At 57.4% G+C, this 17,553-nt stretch overlaps 1 protein-coding gene across 5 annotated transcripts in view; it reads left to right on the forward strand.

Annotated features, from left to right (window-relative positions):
* The window catches only part of ABLIM2 (actin binding LIM protein family member 2), a 151,236-nt gene that overhangs the window by 90,400 nt on the left and 43,283 nt on the right, over positions 1-17,553 (forward strand). For 4 of the 5 annotated variants that reach the window (XM_032633647.1, XM_032633649.1, XM_032633648.1 and 1 more), the window contains exons 10-11: positions 6,371-6,517; positions 10,381-10,501. In XM_032633647.1, the coding sequence (XP_032489538.1) occupies positions 6,371-6,517; positions 10,381-10,501 (268 nt within the window). Of the gene's footprint in view, positions 1-6,370; positions 6,518-10,380; positions 10,502-11,894; positions 11,994-17,553 lie in introns of all 5 variants that reach the window. The other variant, XM_032633652.1, reaches the window with a different exon arrangement.

The raw sequence follows: 17,553 nt of genomic DNA on the forward strand, positions 1-17,553 counted from the left end.
TGGTGGGATTAGAAATGGAAGGTGATGGTTGTAATTATTTGCTAGTTTACTTGTCTAAGCGGCGAACTCCATTGCCTGGGAAAGAGCCTGTGCGGGGTGGGGGAGGGGAAGGGGGCGAGCCCTGGACTGGGTGTCTTGGCCCAGCTGCACACCCGAAGGACAGCCGGTGACTTGGGACGAGTCGCCTCTCTCATCCCCCCCGCAACCCGGCCAGGGCCTCATTTTTCTCTCACACGATGGAGATGGGATTCGCTCTTCTCAACACTGCTTTTCACTCCCCAAACTCTCATTCTAGTTGGGCTAGGGCCATTCCTGACCCTATTTCCGGTAGGTGGTAATAACAAGGGTTCTAGTCTGGAGGGTAAATCGCAGGATGACCCTTTGCAGATGCAAACACGGAGGCTCAGAAAGGCAGCGTGAAGTCACCAGGCAGCTGTGTGCCCTTGGGCGAGATGTTAGCCTCTCTGAGCCTCTGGGAGCTCACCTGTACCTGGGGACCCACAGTGCCTGCTGTCCAGGGCCACTGAGGCACCGAGTGGGAGGCCCCGGGCACAGCCCTGAGCCCAGAGGGAGGACAGGAAACGCTCGCCCGCTGGGATTACTGTTATGACGTCTGTGCTCGTTTGCCGGGGCCACCGTAAAGCACCGCAGACCAGGGGGCTTCAACCACACAAATGTATCTTCTCACCATCCTGGAGGCTGGGAGTCTTGAGTCAAGGTGTCTGGAGGGTTGGTTCCCTCCGAGGCCTCTCTCCTGGACGTGTAGACGGCCGTCTTCTCCCTGTGTCCTCACGTGGTCGTCCCTCTGTGCACGTCTGTGTCCTAATCTCCTCTTCTCAGAAGGACACCAGGCGTACTGGATCAGATCCCACCCTAGTGACCCCTTTTTACCTTAATCACCACTTTAAAGGCCGATATCACCAGATGTAGTCACTTCTGTGGTGCTGGGGGCTAGTGGTTCAACATAGAAATTTGGGGAAGCACGATTTAGCCCCTAATACCGTCATCATCATGAATAATAATAATAATGACTGTTGTTATTTGAATGAGGGAGTATCTGTGAAGCACTCGGCATGCGGCCAGGCATGGTCGTGTCCCAGACTGCAGCTACTGCTGGCAAACTGCTCATTAAGCATGAACTATTATTTTTTGAACAAACTGGTGTTTGTAAGAGGCTCAGGTACGGTAGTGACCATGTAACGGTGCAGTGAGCAGTGACCAGAGTCCCTGGGCTCTGTGATCACTGTTACTGTAAAGGTCATGCAACGGTAAGCAGTGGAGCTGTCTTTGAACCCAGGTCTCTGCCACCACAGAGCTTGGGTTCTTCCCAGGGAACCCCGCTGCTCAGCGCTGAAAACCAGCCCTGCTGGGTCCCTTCTTCCACCTGGCAGTTCTCAGCGCAGCCAAGTCCACGCCCCTTGATCGGGTCACATGGCCTCCCCGCCCTTGGGGAACACGAACTTGCCAAGGATGATGGTGGGCAAAGAAGTTGCCCACCAGCTGGGTGTACCTTCAGCCGAGGTAGATTCCAGCTGGTCGCGCCGTCCCAGCTGAGACAGACTTCTCGCTCAGCTAACACGAGTGTGCTGGATTCCAGTTTAAACAGAAGGCCTTGAAGTGTACACACTGCTATATTTTTAAAAAATTAGAAGTTTAAAAAAATAAGTAAATAGAAGACCTCGGGCGAATTAATTTAATCCTGTCTCCTGAGTCTGAAGCACCAGTTGTTAGTTTGACCCTCCAGAGGTGCCTTGAGTCCTGGGTACCAAGGAGTGCACTCTGCTGTGTCCTTTTGCCTCTCAGCATCCCAGTTAGATGCAGCTCAGAGAGGTGCAGAAGCTGGTCTTTGTCACAGCCTCTAAGTCATGGACCCGCCATCCAAGGACCTGCATCCATCTCTAACACATGGACTCCCAGCACCATGGCCAGCGCCCAGCCGGGAAACGTCCCACCCTGGCCATCCCTCCCAGGTCAGGGTTGGTATCAGCACCAGCTGGTGGCAGTGCACATCCATGCAGTTCCTTCACTGAGGAGACGAGAGTCTGGTCAAGCAAGTGCCCTTCTTATCTCAGGCTCAGCCCCTCTGCTCTTCCTTCCATCTCCCTGTTGGTACCTCCTGTCACCCTACCGGTCACCTGACTCTGCTCAGCGCCGGGCACACTCAGGACCTCAGGACGGTGGTCCCAATCCGTGCACCAGCTCGGCGAGCTTAAAAGGATGCCAGCCGCCTGGGACCCGCCTGCTGTGGCATGGTTGTTCTCAAATGCAGCCTCCTCTCGCTCCCTCTCCCTTCCTGCCCATCAGGAAGAGATCGATTCCCCGCGATGTCCCTGTGTGCAGGAATGGCAAGGGAATTTAGCATGCGATGTGGCTACCATCTCCCACACGGGCTGTGAGCTCCTGGCGGGCAGGGGCCGTGCCTCACTCACCTTAGTATCTAGGATAAAACGTGCACACAGTAGGTGCTCAATAAATTGTGGGTTTTTAAAAGTAATCTTTTCACCGCCTTTTTCTTTATTACAAATGTAACCCACATTTATTAGCAACAAAATAGTGATTGGTACAGAGGTGAAAATGAATACCATTTATAATCCTCCCAGCCAGAGTAGCCACTGTTAATATTTTGAAGTATGCCCTTTAGGTTTCTTTTCCTCTGTGTGCGTGTATTTTTTTTTTTTTAACAAAATGAGGTCACATTGGCTATATTGTTTTGTAACCTTTCTTCAGCATGGCGATAAAGCCGTGAATTGGCATAGCGTAAAAGCGGCATCGTTAGGTTATATCATCGGTAGGATTATGTTAGAGCTATAACATCGTATACGGTCATATCTTATTATTAGTTGTTATGCTGGATACAGTGTAGGAGAGAAGAAAGCTAAGGGAAAACGCTTGTACTTACACACACTCCAGTGGCCTTCTGCCAATGAGACAACAGAGCCCGTTGTCATGGCAACTGCCCCAGGACTCGGATGCAGGGAAACGCATCTGTGAGCCCCGCTGGGCAGGACAAGTGCCGAGGAGCCAGGAGCACAGCCACCTAGCCGGCCAGCTGGGGGCGGGCAGGCTTCTTTCTGAGCAGGGTCGTGTTGGTGGCAGTGGGCATCGTCGGGCTGCCTCCCTGATCCCCTGTGTCAGGGCAAGGCGGGCGCTGTTGACTGTGCACCAGGGCACTGAGCGCTGCGATCACAGCAGGACAGAGGTGGGTGGGCGGACACAGCCTCCACGGTGACCTGTGAATGCCGGCCTCTCCCAGCCCCTCGGCAGCATCACCCTTTATATCGAGCTGTGTTGATGGTCACGAAATCCAGCAGATGGACAAGGCCCAGGTGGTATTCCCATTTTCAGGGGGAGACAAAGACCCAGAGAACCCAGCTGGCTTTGGCAAACGTGCCATCGATTTTAGCTCAATTCGGCACGCCTGCCCCGAGGACCTGTGCCGTGTCAAGCATGGAGTTAGGGAGAGGGACTCCATGGTGAATCAGGGTCCTGAACCCCCAGGAGCCACCAGCCTCAGGAGAAAAGGAGACAGATGCGCCAACGAAATCAGCACCTTTACTCACAGGAGAAGGGGAGGTGGTGGAGGGGCAGCGTGCTGAATCTGGAAGGACCAGAGGATGAGCCGGGCAAAGAGGCCTGGGAAGGGCATTTCGGAGGGAGGGAACCGCATGTACCAAGCCCTCGTGTAACCGAAAGTGCGGTCCAGCTGCTCGTTGCTCCAAAGCCAATAAGGAGGCAAGGCTGGTGGAAAGGAAACATTGCTCTATTTTGGACGCCGGCAACGAGGGCGAGGTAGAGGAGGGCAGACTCCTGTCCAAAGGCTGACTCCCCTCACTGACGATCACTGGGCAAGAGCTTTTGTAGACGGAGGGAGGGGCTCCACGCAGAAACAGCACAGGCAGCTCTGCCCGTCGTCTTGAAATTGGCCATCGGTCGTCCGACCGGCGTCATCTCGATGGCTTTAAGTACACTTAGTCTTCGGTTCCAGGGTCAGTTTATTCCCGTTTCCTTGAGGCCAATTCTCGGAATTGTGGCCACTTATGTCATGGCTACAGTCTGGTCATCATGTAGTTAACTTCTTCCACCTGGTAGGGGTTTCAGTATCTATAAGGCAGCTCCCAGGATACGGCTCAGAATATTATCTGTAGCCCTTAAGGAGGAGCTAAAGGTCTTTGACTTTGCTTAATGATTAAACTATTATCATTTGGTCTCCTTTGACGGTTTTCCTTTGTTTCTGCATCTTCTCACTTCTCTGATTAAACTTATTCTTTGGCTGAAGTTTTTCTACCGACAAAAGGCAGGCAGAGGACATGGGTGGAAGCACCATAGGGTCCTGCTCCGTTTCACTCAGGCTGTGGGTGTTCTGGAAACTGTAAGGGGTTGAGCGTGACAAGGGGCATGGGTGGGGGAGTGAGAGGCTTGGATGAGCAGACACACAAGGGCCAGATCCCCAGGGGCCTGAGTTCAGATTTCCCCGGAAGGCAGAGAGGAGCAGCTCAAAAATGCTGATCTGGCGGTACCACAGTTACAAACGACAGACTCAGGGTTTGAACTCAGGTCTTCTGAACGTTGCCCAGGGTTCCCAAGGGAATCGCCAGAGATCTGAGACATCAGGTGTTCACTCTCTCAACCTACGTCACAGATGGCAGGGATTGCCCCTAGCGTACCCAACGACTCACGTGAGCCTTGGAGTTGGTGGTCAGGGAAGTCTTCCTGGAAGAGGTGGGCTGCTGGACTTCAGAGGATAAAGGAAAGCTGGAGGGTGGAGGCTGAGCCTGGCACACTGGGGGAACAAGGAGGAGACACCTTATGATGAATGGGCTGGAAACATCAGGGCCGAGTTTGGAAACTGCAGTGAGGGCTGTGTCACCCATCCCGGAAGGGGCTGCCGGAGGATGTGAGCTGGAGGACGACGGGGTGCAGCTGGAGTTTGAGCGACGTGGCCCTGGCAGGGAGGAGAGCCATGGTGGGGAGGAGAGCCATGGTGGGGAGCATGGCTCTGGACTCAGACAGCCTGCGTCTCCTCCCTGGCTGTGTGACTCTGGGCAAGTTACCTGGCCTCTCTGGGTTCCGGTTCTTCCTCTGTGAAGAGGACGTCCTGTGAGCGCCCCCAGTGCTGTCCAGGGTGGAAGGTGTAGTGTCACGCTGCTGTTGGTGGTGTTTGTTAGAAGAATTGCTGGCAGGACAGTCCCCCAGAGGCTGTGGCTGGATAGGGACGCGGGCAGTGAGGGCCTTGACCAGAGCCGCCTGGGTCTGGGAAGGGGCAGAGAGGAGGGCGGTGGCAGCGTTGACCTGGCCGGGGGCACCGAGGGAAGCCAAGGTTGAGATGAGGGTTCCTGCTGGGTTTGGGGGTCGAGCCAAGCCAGCGGGGGCAGCCCGAGTGGCCAGCTTTTCCTGTGGCTGGCAATGCCAGGCTGAGATTAATCCTCAGAGGGGACCCGGGGGAAGGAGGTAACTGGTGTGTCAGCTCCAGGAGGGATGGCAGCCTGGGCATCCGCCACACCAGGAACTGGCTCGTGCTGGGAGCAGGCTGGGGACTCACGTCCTCTCTTCCGTTGGGCTCGTGGGCCGTAAACATTCCGCCGGCGCTGGAGGGGTGCTGCAGGGACACGGGGACCGAGACCGGTGTTTGGGGGGGAACCTCGGCCCTGCTGTGAGAGCCAAGCTGAGGCGGCCACCCCGCTCCAAGGCCTGTCCAGTCAGTCACGCGCCCCCGGGCAGCCCCCGGAGCCAGGAGGAGGGGCCCGCGGGCGGTGCAGGGGAGGCGGGGCCCAATCGCAGGGGAGCGAGCGCCCAGGTGGACCTCACCTAAGCAGGTGTGGTGGCTCCTGAGTGTGTGTGTGTGAGTGGCTGGGTAGGGAGGTGTGTACGTGTGCGCTAGGTTGTGAGGGTACGAGTGAGCGTGTGGAGGTGCGGGCGTGTCAGTGTCTCCCCTCCACAGCTGTAGGCGGGCATGTTCCCTGTGTGCGTGTCTGCATGTACGTGTTGGGTGTTTGCACGTGTGTATTTTATGTGTGCACACGTGCGTATGTGCGTTGCACGCATGCAGGTATACTCGCGCATGCATCCATGTGTGCGTGTGCGTGTCTACATGTGTGTTTTCTGTGCCTACACACGTGTATTTGTTTACACGTACATGTGTATGTATGTATGCAAGCATAGATGTGTGTGTGTGTGGTTGTGTGTGTATTTAGACCACGGGCTGAGTTCTCACTGTCTGCGGGGACGCAGGTCCGTGTGCCATGAGGCTTCCCCATGCCTTTGCCCCCCGGCCCCACCTCTACCCACTGCTGCCGAGCGACCACGCCTCCAGGTGTGGGTCTGACCACCCCCTCGACTGACCACCCCCTCGACTCTTTCCTTCCTCTCGCAGGCCAAGCTGGGTGATGAGATCCTTGACTACAGAGACCTGGCCGCTCTCCCTAAGAACAAGGCCATCTACAGCATCGACCGCCCCGACATGATCTCCTACTCGCCCTTCATCAGCCACTCGGTGGGGGACAGGCAGAGCTGCAGCGAGGTACGGCCCGGCCCGGGGCCAGCCTGCGGGGCGTGACACCCATAGCCGGTCCCCTTGGTGTCCGTCCCCACGGCCGTCCGGCGGCCGCAGCCTACTTTACCCCCTCAGATAACCTGCGCCTCCTCTTTAAAGAATCCCCAGTGTGCTCTGGCCCCGAACTGCCCCTCGCAGACACACTGATGGGCCCCCTTGGCGGGCACAGAAAGCAGGAATCTCGCTGGCGATCAGGAAAGTGACAGGAGCAAAGCGAGAGTCTCTTTATTTTCTTAAGTTGGGAAACGTATCCTGTTCCTTTGTCCAGAGCGCTCCAGGCCACGCTCCGGCTCTCCCCGCCCTGGCCCACTCCTCCGTCCCTTGAGTTCCCCGAGCTGGCTTAACCCCTGGTTGAACCCCAGACGACTTCTTCCCCTCTGTCCCGTGGGCAGTGTCCTTTGCTGGGCCTTCCTAATCACGGCCGCTCCTCTCCAGTTACCCTGGAATTTGCTGGTGAAGTCGCTTTTTCTTTTTGAGACTTCAGTGTGACTGGGCCATGGGAGTACCTGGGATGGAGAGGAGGCGCGTTTTGCCAGCTGTCGGCCACGTCTGTGTGCCGGTCACGTGTGGTGGCCCGGCATGGGCGCCCCACTCGGAGTCTCCCAAGGTGTAGCCGAGGCTCTGGGGCGCCAGGCTCGATGATGGGGTCGTGCAGGCAAGCCCAGCCTAGCAGGACACCTGCTGCGGTCCAGCAGCTGGCGCAGCTGCGGGGCATGAGGGCAGGGCGGGGACAGCCCAGGGCTCCAGGGGTCCACGGCACGCTCACCGGTCATGCTGTAGTGGCTAGCCCTTGTCACTGATATCACAGTCATCACCCGTCCCTCAGGCCCGCTCTCACTCTGCACTGACACCGGGCTTCTGCGTCGCCCCACTTCCTGTGGCCCGGCACTTTGGGAATGACCGTCCCAGGATGTAGATGAGAAGACGAGGGTGAGGGAGAATGAGGGTGAGGGCCCAGGACCGTGCTGCTCACGGGGGCAGAGCTGGGGCTTGGGCCCCTCGTGGCTGACCTTGGTCACTGCTGCCTCCGTGCCGGCTGCGGCCATTGCCCAGAGCGAGGTACTGGGGTTCTGTCCCTCCTCCATCTTGTGGGACCTGGAGGCCTCTGCCCTCCGCAGGCCCTGCCATGGCCCGGCTGGGAGGCTGCTCAGAGGTGTTCTCTGTGGGAGCCCTTCTGTGGGTAAATGGCGGAGTGGGCCACAGAACGTGGGTCAGTGCGCTGAGTTGAACACACCCTGGCCTCGGGGCCGGACCGCTTCCCCTGCTCCTCTGGAACTGCAGCCTTCCAGCAGTTCATCCGAGTGTGGGAAGCTAGCAGAGGGAAGGGCAGTGGGCTGGAAGCACAGAGATCTGCCAGGCTTTCTGAGCCTCAGTCTCCCTTCAATGAAATGGGAAGATTGGGAAACACTTCCCCTTGCCGTTCTAATGGTACGAGAAAATGTCCCCCAGTCGCCAGGGCTCCTCCTTGGAAACTCTCCACAGCGTCTTCCTACCTGTCCAGGAGAGGGGGAGACAGGTGAGCTTTCCTGCCTGGAAGCCCCGTTTCCAGAGCCCCTTCTGCCAGGCGCTCCCTCCCTAAGTCCTAGTAACACGTTCTGTAGGTGGCAGGCGGTGCTCACCTGCTCCAGCGGGAGGTGCCTGGCCGGGGAGGCCAGTCACCACTCCCCAGGGGCCCCGATGACCCCCGTACCCCGCACACTGGTCCTCACCCCAAGCCCCGAGCTCTGAATCGCACTTCCTTTCTCTGGGCCCCTTTTCTCTCTTCGGAAGAAACCCAAGGGTGATGGGCTCGCAGGGTGTGGGCCACCCAACGCCCGGAGCCAACAGTCTTCCCTTTGGCAATGGGTCCTCGTGGGGGAGAGGCAGGGCAGGGGCGGGCCAGGATGAGACAAGGTCCAGACTCATCCGCAGAGAGGACTGTCTTGGGGACCTTTTCCTCGGGTGCCATGGACTGTGTGTCTCCAAAAGGAGGTCTTGGGACGTGTGTTGGGTCTCGTGCTGGGGTTTCCTGCCGTGTGGAGGAGGGTTCCGTGGTGCAGATGAGCCTGGGCCGGGGTGCTCTCCTCCCTGAGTGACCACCAGGCACCGGGCCTAACGGGTAACTCTGTGTTGTGTCCACAGTCCCCGCGGCTGCTCTCGCCGACGCCGCCCGAGGTAACCGCCCCCGGCCCACCCCGTTTGCTCGTGGCGCTGCCACCCGGATGGTAAAGATAACCAACCGGGGCTCCCCTGGAGGGTCTCCCAGGCCCTTGACTGTGGCCTGTGACTGTGGCATCAGGCCGTGACCCTCTGAGGCTGGGGCTTCCTCCTCGGCGTTGGTTATTTTTATAATCATATCTCATCGGCATGCTTCCCTTGTGTCTGCCGGCCCTGCGATACGGACACCTGGGACACCTGTGTCTGACCTGAGGTCTGGGTCACGGCTTTCTTTAGAGAAAAAGTCCAGGGGCTGGGTTAGCCTGGGCTACGTCATGCGCCTCCAAGTGGGACTTATGGGAATATCTTGGGTCCTCGAGGATAAATGTGCTGAAAGCATTTCTCTATCAAATAGCATGGATTAGCAGCCCGCTCTTTTTTCTTGTTTCTCAAAACTGATCCGCGACATAGACAGCCACCAGTCAGACTCCAGTCTGCATGGGCATCAGACCTTGGGTCCAGGAACACGACAGCCAAAGCCTGCACGTGGGCAACTAGCACTGAGCTGCCACGCCCATGTGTGGCCGTGAGCCCCGGGCACAGTGCAGGCGAGAAGATAGGACATCTGTATGATGTAAACTGGCCAGCAGGGCTGTGCAGAGGGTGCCTGGGGATGGAGGCTAGACTGCAGGGCTGTAGCCATCCCAGGGGAGAGAGTGTGCCCATGGCCGGGATGGGCCAGGCCAAAGGGGCTCGGGGTGAAGCATGGGTGGGGCCTGGCAGGTGTGGTCCCAGCATGAGGGCTGCCTGAGTGGAGCGTGCAGGTGGGCACACAGGCAAGCTTTAAGGACAGTGGCTCCGTGGGTTCTGCTAAAGAGCAAGCCCTAGGAGGTGGGAGGTCAGCTTGGAAGGGCGTGGGAGCCGTGAGCGCCAGACCCAGACTCTTCCATTACTCATCCCACGCCAGCCTGGAGGGGCAAAAGCGGCAGCGTCCCACCCCACGGCAGGACGCTGGCCCGTGTCGTGACTCAGGCCAACGTGCCGAGCTGTGGCAGGCGGGCGGTCTGCTCTGCCCCCGTGCCACAGTGCCACGCCATCTCATGCCACCTGTCACCTGCCCTGACCACCCCAGACAGTGGGCCATCCTGCTTGAATGGAGTCTGCGTTGTCAGTGGCTGTGGGTCTGACTCAGCTGGGCTTCTGGGCCGGGGCGGGGGCCGCCTTCTTACTGCCCGCACCTGGGGAGCCCCCATCAAGGCCGGGGGGAATACAGAATCTCAGTGGTTCTCAAACTGTGTTCCGAGGGGCCTTGGGTGCCAGGAAGGATGGGGCGAGAGGGGACGTAGGTGGATGCAGGTGCCTCTGCCTCCTCTGTGGGAGCCCCAGCTACAAGGAGGGGCTGCTAGAGGCGTGGGCAGGACCCTGCCCTCCAGTACCTGGCAGGCACAGGGATGACGCTCAGGCCGAGGGGAGTGTCAGCACCAAGGCCAGCCCCCCCCCCCCCCCCCCCCCCCCCCCCCCCCCCCGTCTGGCTCTTCAGATGTGCCTGGGAGGTGGGGGGGACTGCGTCCTGGGGCCGTGTTGAGTCAGCCTCTTGGGTCAGGAGAGCAAACACTGAGTGGAGGGCGGAGGGGTGGTGGATACGGGTGGGCGGTGCTCTCGGCGCCGGGCTTCACCAGGCTGTCTTCTCCCAGGGGTATCAGGATGACCGCTCCTACAAGCAGTGCCGGACCTCCAGCCCAAGCTCCACCGGGTCGGTCAGCCTCGGCCGTTACACCCCGACCTTGCGGTCGCCCCAGCACTACAGCCGTCCAGGTACACGCCCCCCGCGGCCTCTTTTCCCCCCCCCGTGAAGCTGGGCTTCTTGTGGCTTTTCCTCTTATGAGTCTGTCTCTTACTTTAGCACCTGGAGAAACGACCGACAGGGCGTGGGATTGCCAGTGGGTGATGGAGAGCCCGTCCTTTTAATGAATGCAAAGGCCCTCTCGTGCCGGGGCAGGGAGGTTAAGTGCAGAGGCAGCTGGTTACCCCGTTGGTTAGAGGAGCCGTCCTGTGAAGCACACAAGGCAGTGCTGGGCACGTAGAATCCAGCTCATGTGTCAGTAGCAAGAGATGTCAGGAAGGTAAAACAGCACGAAGGACAGGAGACCAGGGGTCACTTAGCTCCAAGCTCGCGTGGTTCTGGGAAGGTTTGCACTACGGAGACAAAATCAACGCACAAAAGCTAGAGTCAGCATACGCATTGACACTTCACCGGTAGCTGGGTTAGTGGCCCCAAAAACAGCTGTCCCCAGGGGCCACTGCCAGCCCCCTCCCAGTGGGGAGAAGCCCGAGGAGGATCCTCTACCCCATCCCACCTCATCCCCCGCCTGGCGCCCAGCTATGTATTCCATTCCTTTCCCTTTTAAAAATCCGCGTTGCCCTCAGTGTGTCCAAGCCACAGGGACTCCACACAGAGGCTGCTTCCTGAGGGATTTTTGCAAAGCATCTCCTCCTCGGCCAGCTGTTGCATGGCTCTATCCTCACCTCCATGGACTCAACTCTGATTTTTGCAGCCCTTGTGGAAAAATCAAAACTCATTCATTTGCAAAGTTATTTTCATGGACTCCCTGCAATGTGCCTGGTACTTACTGCTCAGTAGATGTTTGGAAAGTGGGTGAGTGAGTGAGTGAATGAATGAATGAGCGAGTGACCAGGTGACCAGGTGAGCAGGTGAGCCCAGGAGAAGGGCTGTCAGCCTCTGCTGACCCCTGCCCACCATATTTGGGTCTTCTGGCCTTGTTTGGTTGTGCCTGGTCAGGTGGTCACCCCAGAGCTGAGACCCAAATCTCTCCTGGCCAAGGCCGGGGCACGTGTCAGGTGACAGAGCACTCCCCGGTCTGGCCATCTGCCCTCCACGTGGGCCCTGGATCCCAAGCAGCCCCCTAAGTGGGGCAGTGGGCAGGGCTCAGGGGCCAGCAGCTCCCACCCAGCAGGCCTGGGGGGCGCTGCCACCCTGACCCCAGAGGGCAGGGCTTCCTCACTCGGAACCCGGGGCAGACTGGCCCAAAGTGTACTTAGCGGCGCCCCTTCAGGTGCCTCAGAAAGGTGTGCATTCCTCGAGAGAGGAAGCACAAATGTTCCTAGCAGAGCGGGGCCTAGGAATATTTTGCGGCTTTGTGGCCCCGAGCGCTAGGGCCGACTCTGACTTGTTCTCTGTTGCCCGCAGCTGGTACTGTGAGTGTTGGTACCAGTAGCTGCCTGTCCCTGTCCCAACACCCAAGCCCTACATCCGTGTTCAGACATCATTACATCCCCTACTTCCGAGGTAAGGCGCTCAGGGCTGCGGGCTGTGGTGCAGGGCCGGCCGTGCGTCTGTGTCTCGCTGTCCTGTGTGCGCCGCATGGCTTCCCCGAGCCCGTGTCTCACGCCCATGCTCCCCGCTTTGCGTCTTGTGTGTCCAGCTCTGTCGGCGTGTACACGTTCCCAGGAAGTAACTTGTGTCAGGGAGCAAGCAGCAAGGCAGGAAGAGGGGTCTCGGACCTACCCAGCGCCCACCCTTGGGCTGGTGCCCAGAGCCTTTCCCTAAGTCATCTCCTTTTCTTTCCCGTGTCAGCTCGGCAGGTGCGGGGACCGCTAGCCGTGCTTATCGGGAGCAAATGCTAAGGCACAGAGGGTGGAGATGTCCACGACCTCAGCTCCTGGTGGCCGGGCGGGAGGCATACCCCGCACGGCTGCAACTCCTCCCAGGGCGCAGACCTACCCGCCTTCCCCACCCATGCCCGGGCACGCGTGTGTGAGTCACACCAGGAAAAGGACCAATTCCTTTTCAGTCCGTATATTACGGGCTGAATTACGTCCCCCCAAATTCATATGTTGAAGTCCCAACCACCAGTGTGACTGCGTTTGGAGAAGGGGTCTTTAGGAGGTTATTAGGGTTACGTGAGGTCATACAGGTGGGACCCTAATCTGATAGCGTGGGTGGCATTTAAGAAGAGGAACAGACGCGCTCTCTGCACGCGCTCAGAGGAGAGGCCACGTGAGGACAGAACAGTTGTCTTCAGCCAAGAGGAGAGGCCTCACCCAAAACCAAGCCTTGCCAGACCTTGGTCTGGGACTGCCAGCCTCTGCAGCTGTGAGAAATGAATGTCTGCTGTGTAAGCCACCAGCTGTGGTCCTTTGTTACGCAGCCCTAGCTGATTAATACATCATGGAAAGACTCCCAGGGCACGAGAGGAGCAGCAATGATCTCTTGCTGATTCCCCCAGACGCGTGTTAAGGTCCCCGTTCCTTACAGTTGCTGAGTGGTGAAAGTTTCAAGAGAACCTTCTGTCCCCGAGGGGCCAAGGGGAGGACAGCTCAGCTGGATTATTCCATCATTGGATGGTCACCTGGCAGGGCTCCTTGGAACTTGGACCGTTCTCATTGTCATCATCACCTGTTTGCCTGACTCCATCAGCCTAACTGAGAAGAGAACCCCTGGTCATCGGAGTGCCTTCCTCTCCTCTTAGTGGACCTATCCCCACAGTTCATGGCCTGTTCTGGACGTACTGACTCTTCTGAGAAGCAGCAAAGCCCCAAATCCTGTGAGCGGGAGAGCAGCGCACAGGGCCTCTTGCACACCCGCGTGGCACAAGGGTGTCGCGTGGCCGGGGTGTGCCCTCACCCAGAGGTGGACCGAAGACTCGCTGCAAACTGGAGTGAATTTGACCTTTAGACAAGTCACAGCAGGTCACCAAGGAGGGATGCCTCTTCTTCCTTTGCTTGAAGGTCAGAAGAGCACAGGGCTTTCCTCCCGCCTGACGTGGCCCTGCTTTGGGGTCCCTGGCAGAGGTGCGGCCCAGAGGCGAGGCCAGACGGCAGGACCCTTGCCCTCTTGGCTGCTCTAGCCTCGCGCCCCGGGGCAGCCCCTTGTGAGCTGGGCTGGCTGCCTGGGGGCGGTTTTGCCTACGTCCGTCCAGGCTGGGGCAGGAGCCAGAGCAGACCCGGTGACGGCCCCTCCACCGCCCCTCAGGGGCCTCCACCTCGAGTTCTTACTGCGTCAGGCGACCTCAGCCCAGGACGGGCCCCCTGGGCAGCTGCCCCCGGCCTGCAGCACCGCATCCTCAGCCATGTGAGAGAGGGCCAGGGAGGGAGGCCGAGGGAAGGGCAGCCCACTGACCTCAGGTAGGGGCAACGAGGCCCTTCCTTCCATCCTGTGCTGCGGGCAGGCGGGGCAGGCAGGCCCCCACCCCACTGCCCACCAAAATGTGGTTTAGAAACCACATTTCTAAATGTCATAGCCCTTCCAACGGTGTCCCTGAGGTCAGGGGGCACGGTGCCCTGCGGTCTGCTCCGGGTGGGCACTGGCCCCGCGGTGGGCAGGGCTCTGCTCCGGTTCCCTCCTGGCTGCTTTGGCCCCCAGTTCTCTTTTTTTTTTTTAACATCTTTATTAGAGTATAAATGCTTTACAATGGTATGTTAGTTTCTGCTATATAACAAAGTGAATCAGCTATACGTATACATATATTCCCATATCTCCTCCCTCTTGCGTCTCCCTCCCACCCCCCCATCTCACCCCTCTAGGTGGACACAAAGCACCGAGCTGATCTCCCTGTGTGATACAGCTGCTTCCCACTAGCTATCTATTTTACAGTTGGTAGTGGATATATGTCCATGCCACTCTCTCACTTCATCCCAGCTTACCCTTCCCCCTCCCTGTGTCCTCAAGTCCATTCTCTACGTCTGCGTCTTTATTCCTGTCCTGCCCCTATGTTCTTCAGAACCATTTTTTTTAAGATTCCATATATATGTGTTAGCATACGGTATTTGTTTTTCTCTTTCTGACTTACTTCACTCTGTATGACAGACTCTAGGTTCATCCACGTCACTACAAATAACTCAGTTTCGTTACAAATAACTCAGTTTCGTTTCTTTTTATGGCTGAGTAATATTCCATTGTATATACGTGCCACATCTTCTTTATCCATTCATCTGTCGATGGACACTTAGGTTGCTTCCATCTTCTGGCTATTGTGAATAGAGCTGCAATGAACATTGTGGTACATGACTCTTTTTGAATTACGGTTTTCTCAGGGTATATGCCCAGTAGTGGGATTGCTGGGTCATATGGTAGTTCTATTTGTAGTTTTCTAAGGAACCTCCATACTGTTCTCCATAGTGGCTGAACCAATTCACATTCCCACCAACAGTGCAAGAGGATTCCCTTTTCTCCACACCCTCTCCAGCATTTATTGTTTGTACATTTTTTGATGATGGCCATTCTGACCGGTGTGAGATGATATCTCATTGTAGTTTTGATTTGCATTTCTCTAATGATTAATGATGTTGAGCATTCTTTCATGTGTTTGTTGGCATTCTGTATATCTTCTTTGGAGAAATGTCTGTTTAGGTCTTCTGCCCATTTTTGGACTGGGTTGTTTGTTTTTTTGTTATTGAGCTGCATGAGCTGCTTGTAAATTTTGGAGATGAATCCTTTGTCGGTTGCTTCTTTTGCAAATACTTTCTCCCATTCTGAGGGTTGTCTTTTCGTCTTGTTTATGGTTTCCTTTAATGTGCAAAAGCTTTGAAGTTTCATTAGGTCCCATTTGTTTATTTTTGGTTTTACTTCCATTTCTCTAGGAGGTGCGTCAAAAAGGATCTTGCTGTGATTTATGTCATACAGTCTTCTGTTTGTGTTTTCCTCTAAGAGTTTTATAGTGTCTGGCCTTCCATTTAGGTCTTTAATCCATTTGGAGTTTATTTTTGTGTGTGGTGTTAGGGAGTGTTCTAATTTCATTCTTTCACATGTAGTTGCCCAATTTTCCCAGCACCACTTGTTGAAGAGGCTGTCATTGTATATTCTTGCCTCCTTTATCAAAAATAAGGTGACCATATGTGCATGGGTTTATCTCTGGGCTTTCTATCCTGTTCCATTGATCTATATTTCTGTTTTTGTGCCAGTACCATACTGTCTTGATTACTGTAGCTTTGTAGTATAGTCTGAAGTCGGGGAGCCTGATTCCTCCAGCTCTGTTTTTCTTTCTCAAGATTGCTTTGGCTATTCGGGGTCCCAGTTCTCTTTGTTCAGAAATTAGACAAAGCCCCCTGCCCTCCTCTCTGGTGCAGGATGCAGGGGAGTCTGGCACCCATGGCTCTGCCCCCTGCCAACTTCAAGGGCCGTCTGTGACCTCAGGAGCCCCGGCCTTTTGCCAGGACTCACCCCTGGGGAGACCAAGGCTCAGGGACAGGTCGCTGGGCAGAGCCCAGAGGCAGGCCCTCGTTCACCAGGTGCGTCCACCTGCCGGCCGTGGGGCCACCACTTCTCCCCGACACCTCTCACTGAGGCCCACGGGCTCTGGCGCATCCCAGCCCGTGGGCACTCTGCAGCCAGCTGTGCCAAGGACCGCCTGCCTTCTTCTCAGCTGGTCACGGGACCTGGCATCCACCCACGCTCCGCGGAAAAGCCTTCCCTGGTCTCTCCTCACAGCATCTTCAGCTTCTTTGGCTCCTTAGGTGGAGATTTTCCCTCTGGACGGCACTGTGGGTGGAGGGCTCACCAAGGAGAGGCCAGCGCTTGCCCTGATCTGGCCAGATGCCGCTCCTTCCCATCCACCCCCATCCCAGACACACCTTCCCACCGTGTCCTGGTGCCCGGGGCCACCCTCCTGCCAGGACCTGCGTGCAGCGTAGGTGCCAGTGACAGCCGTTTACGCTTTAGTATGAATTTCAGTCCCCAGTGTCTCCCAGGACAGTGTCGGGTTTAAGACTGACTTCACAGCTGTTAAGGAGCAGAGGCCGCGGGACCGCAGGTGAAAACAAGCGGAAGTGATGCTGCCGAAACCGTCTTGCTGGGCAGTGACGGGAAGCGACTGCCGAGCCTGCTCCCGACAGGGCGTGAGAGCGAGAGGAGGGGCTGCAGATGCGGAACCTCAGGTCAAGGCCACTCCCCCACCCACCCGCTGCGCCCGTAGCCATCTCTTCATCTCGCCCCCATTCTGGGGCCCTCCACCTGGTGGCTTTGGCTGACTCAGGTGGCACGTGGCAGTGAGAGGGGCAGGTGGAAACCCACCCACGTCTTGGTGACCCATGGGGTCCCTGCAAGGGGCTGGGGGCCGGCCTCGCCTCTGGTCACCTTGAGCAGACCCACAGGAGCAAGTGAGGGGGCTCCCGAGGGCAGAGCTGGGATAGCTGAGCAGCAGAATGAAGGACATGGTGTTGGATCGTAAAGCAAAGTACAGACGTCCGCGCGTCCACACCGATATAAAGGAACGATTGGACAAATAAGTAACTGGGGGAGAAGAGACAAACTCCCGGCAGAAGAATCCCCAATCATTCACGCGGACCCTCCACCCTCCAGGAGGGGCCCCCCGCCCCGTGTCAGGTGTGGGCTGTGCACGGCGGTTCCCTCCCAAGGAGCACAGAGTGGGGGTGTGGGAGGAGCTGGACGGGGAGAATCCTGGCCAGCACGACCTCGGCCGTGCGGTCAAGGTCAATCGCAGTGGTCGGCCACGTGGATGGCGGTGCCCCTGACGTGATGGGAGGGGGGGGGCGCCTCTCCTCTGTGCTCTTCCTCCCAAACCGTGACCCCCGTCCAATCATGAGAAAAGCATCCGACGAACCCCAGCCGAGGGACAGGCTGCGAAACACCGACCAGCACTTCTCAAAACTGCCAAGGCCGTGAAATGCAAGGAGAGTCTGAGGAACGGTCACAGCCCAGGGGAGCCTGAGGACGCGTGAGGACCAGTGTCGCCTGGTGTCCTGGACGGATCCTCAGATACAAAAGGGGAAAACGGGTGAAACCCAAATAAAGTAAGGCGTTTAGACAACACCTGCGTGGCAACGCGCCGGTGGTACGTAAAGTAACGGAGGGAATACTTGGGGTCCGCAGGAAGGCTCCGTGCTGCCCG

Source organism: Phocoena sinus, chromosome 5, assembly GCF_008692025.1.
Source record: "Phocoena sinus isolate mPhoSin1 chromosome 5, mPhoSin1.pri, whole genome shotgun sequence".
NCBI lineage: Eukaryota > Metazoa > Chordata > Mammalia > Artiodactyla > Phocoenidae > Phocoena > Phocoena sinus.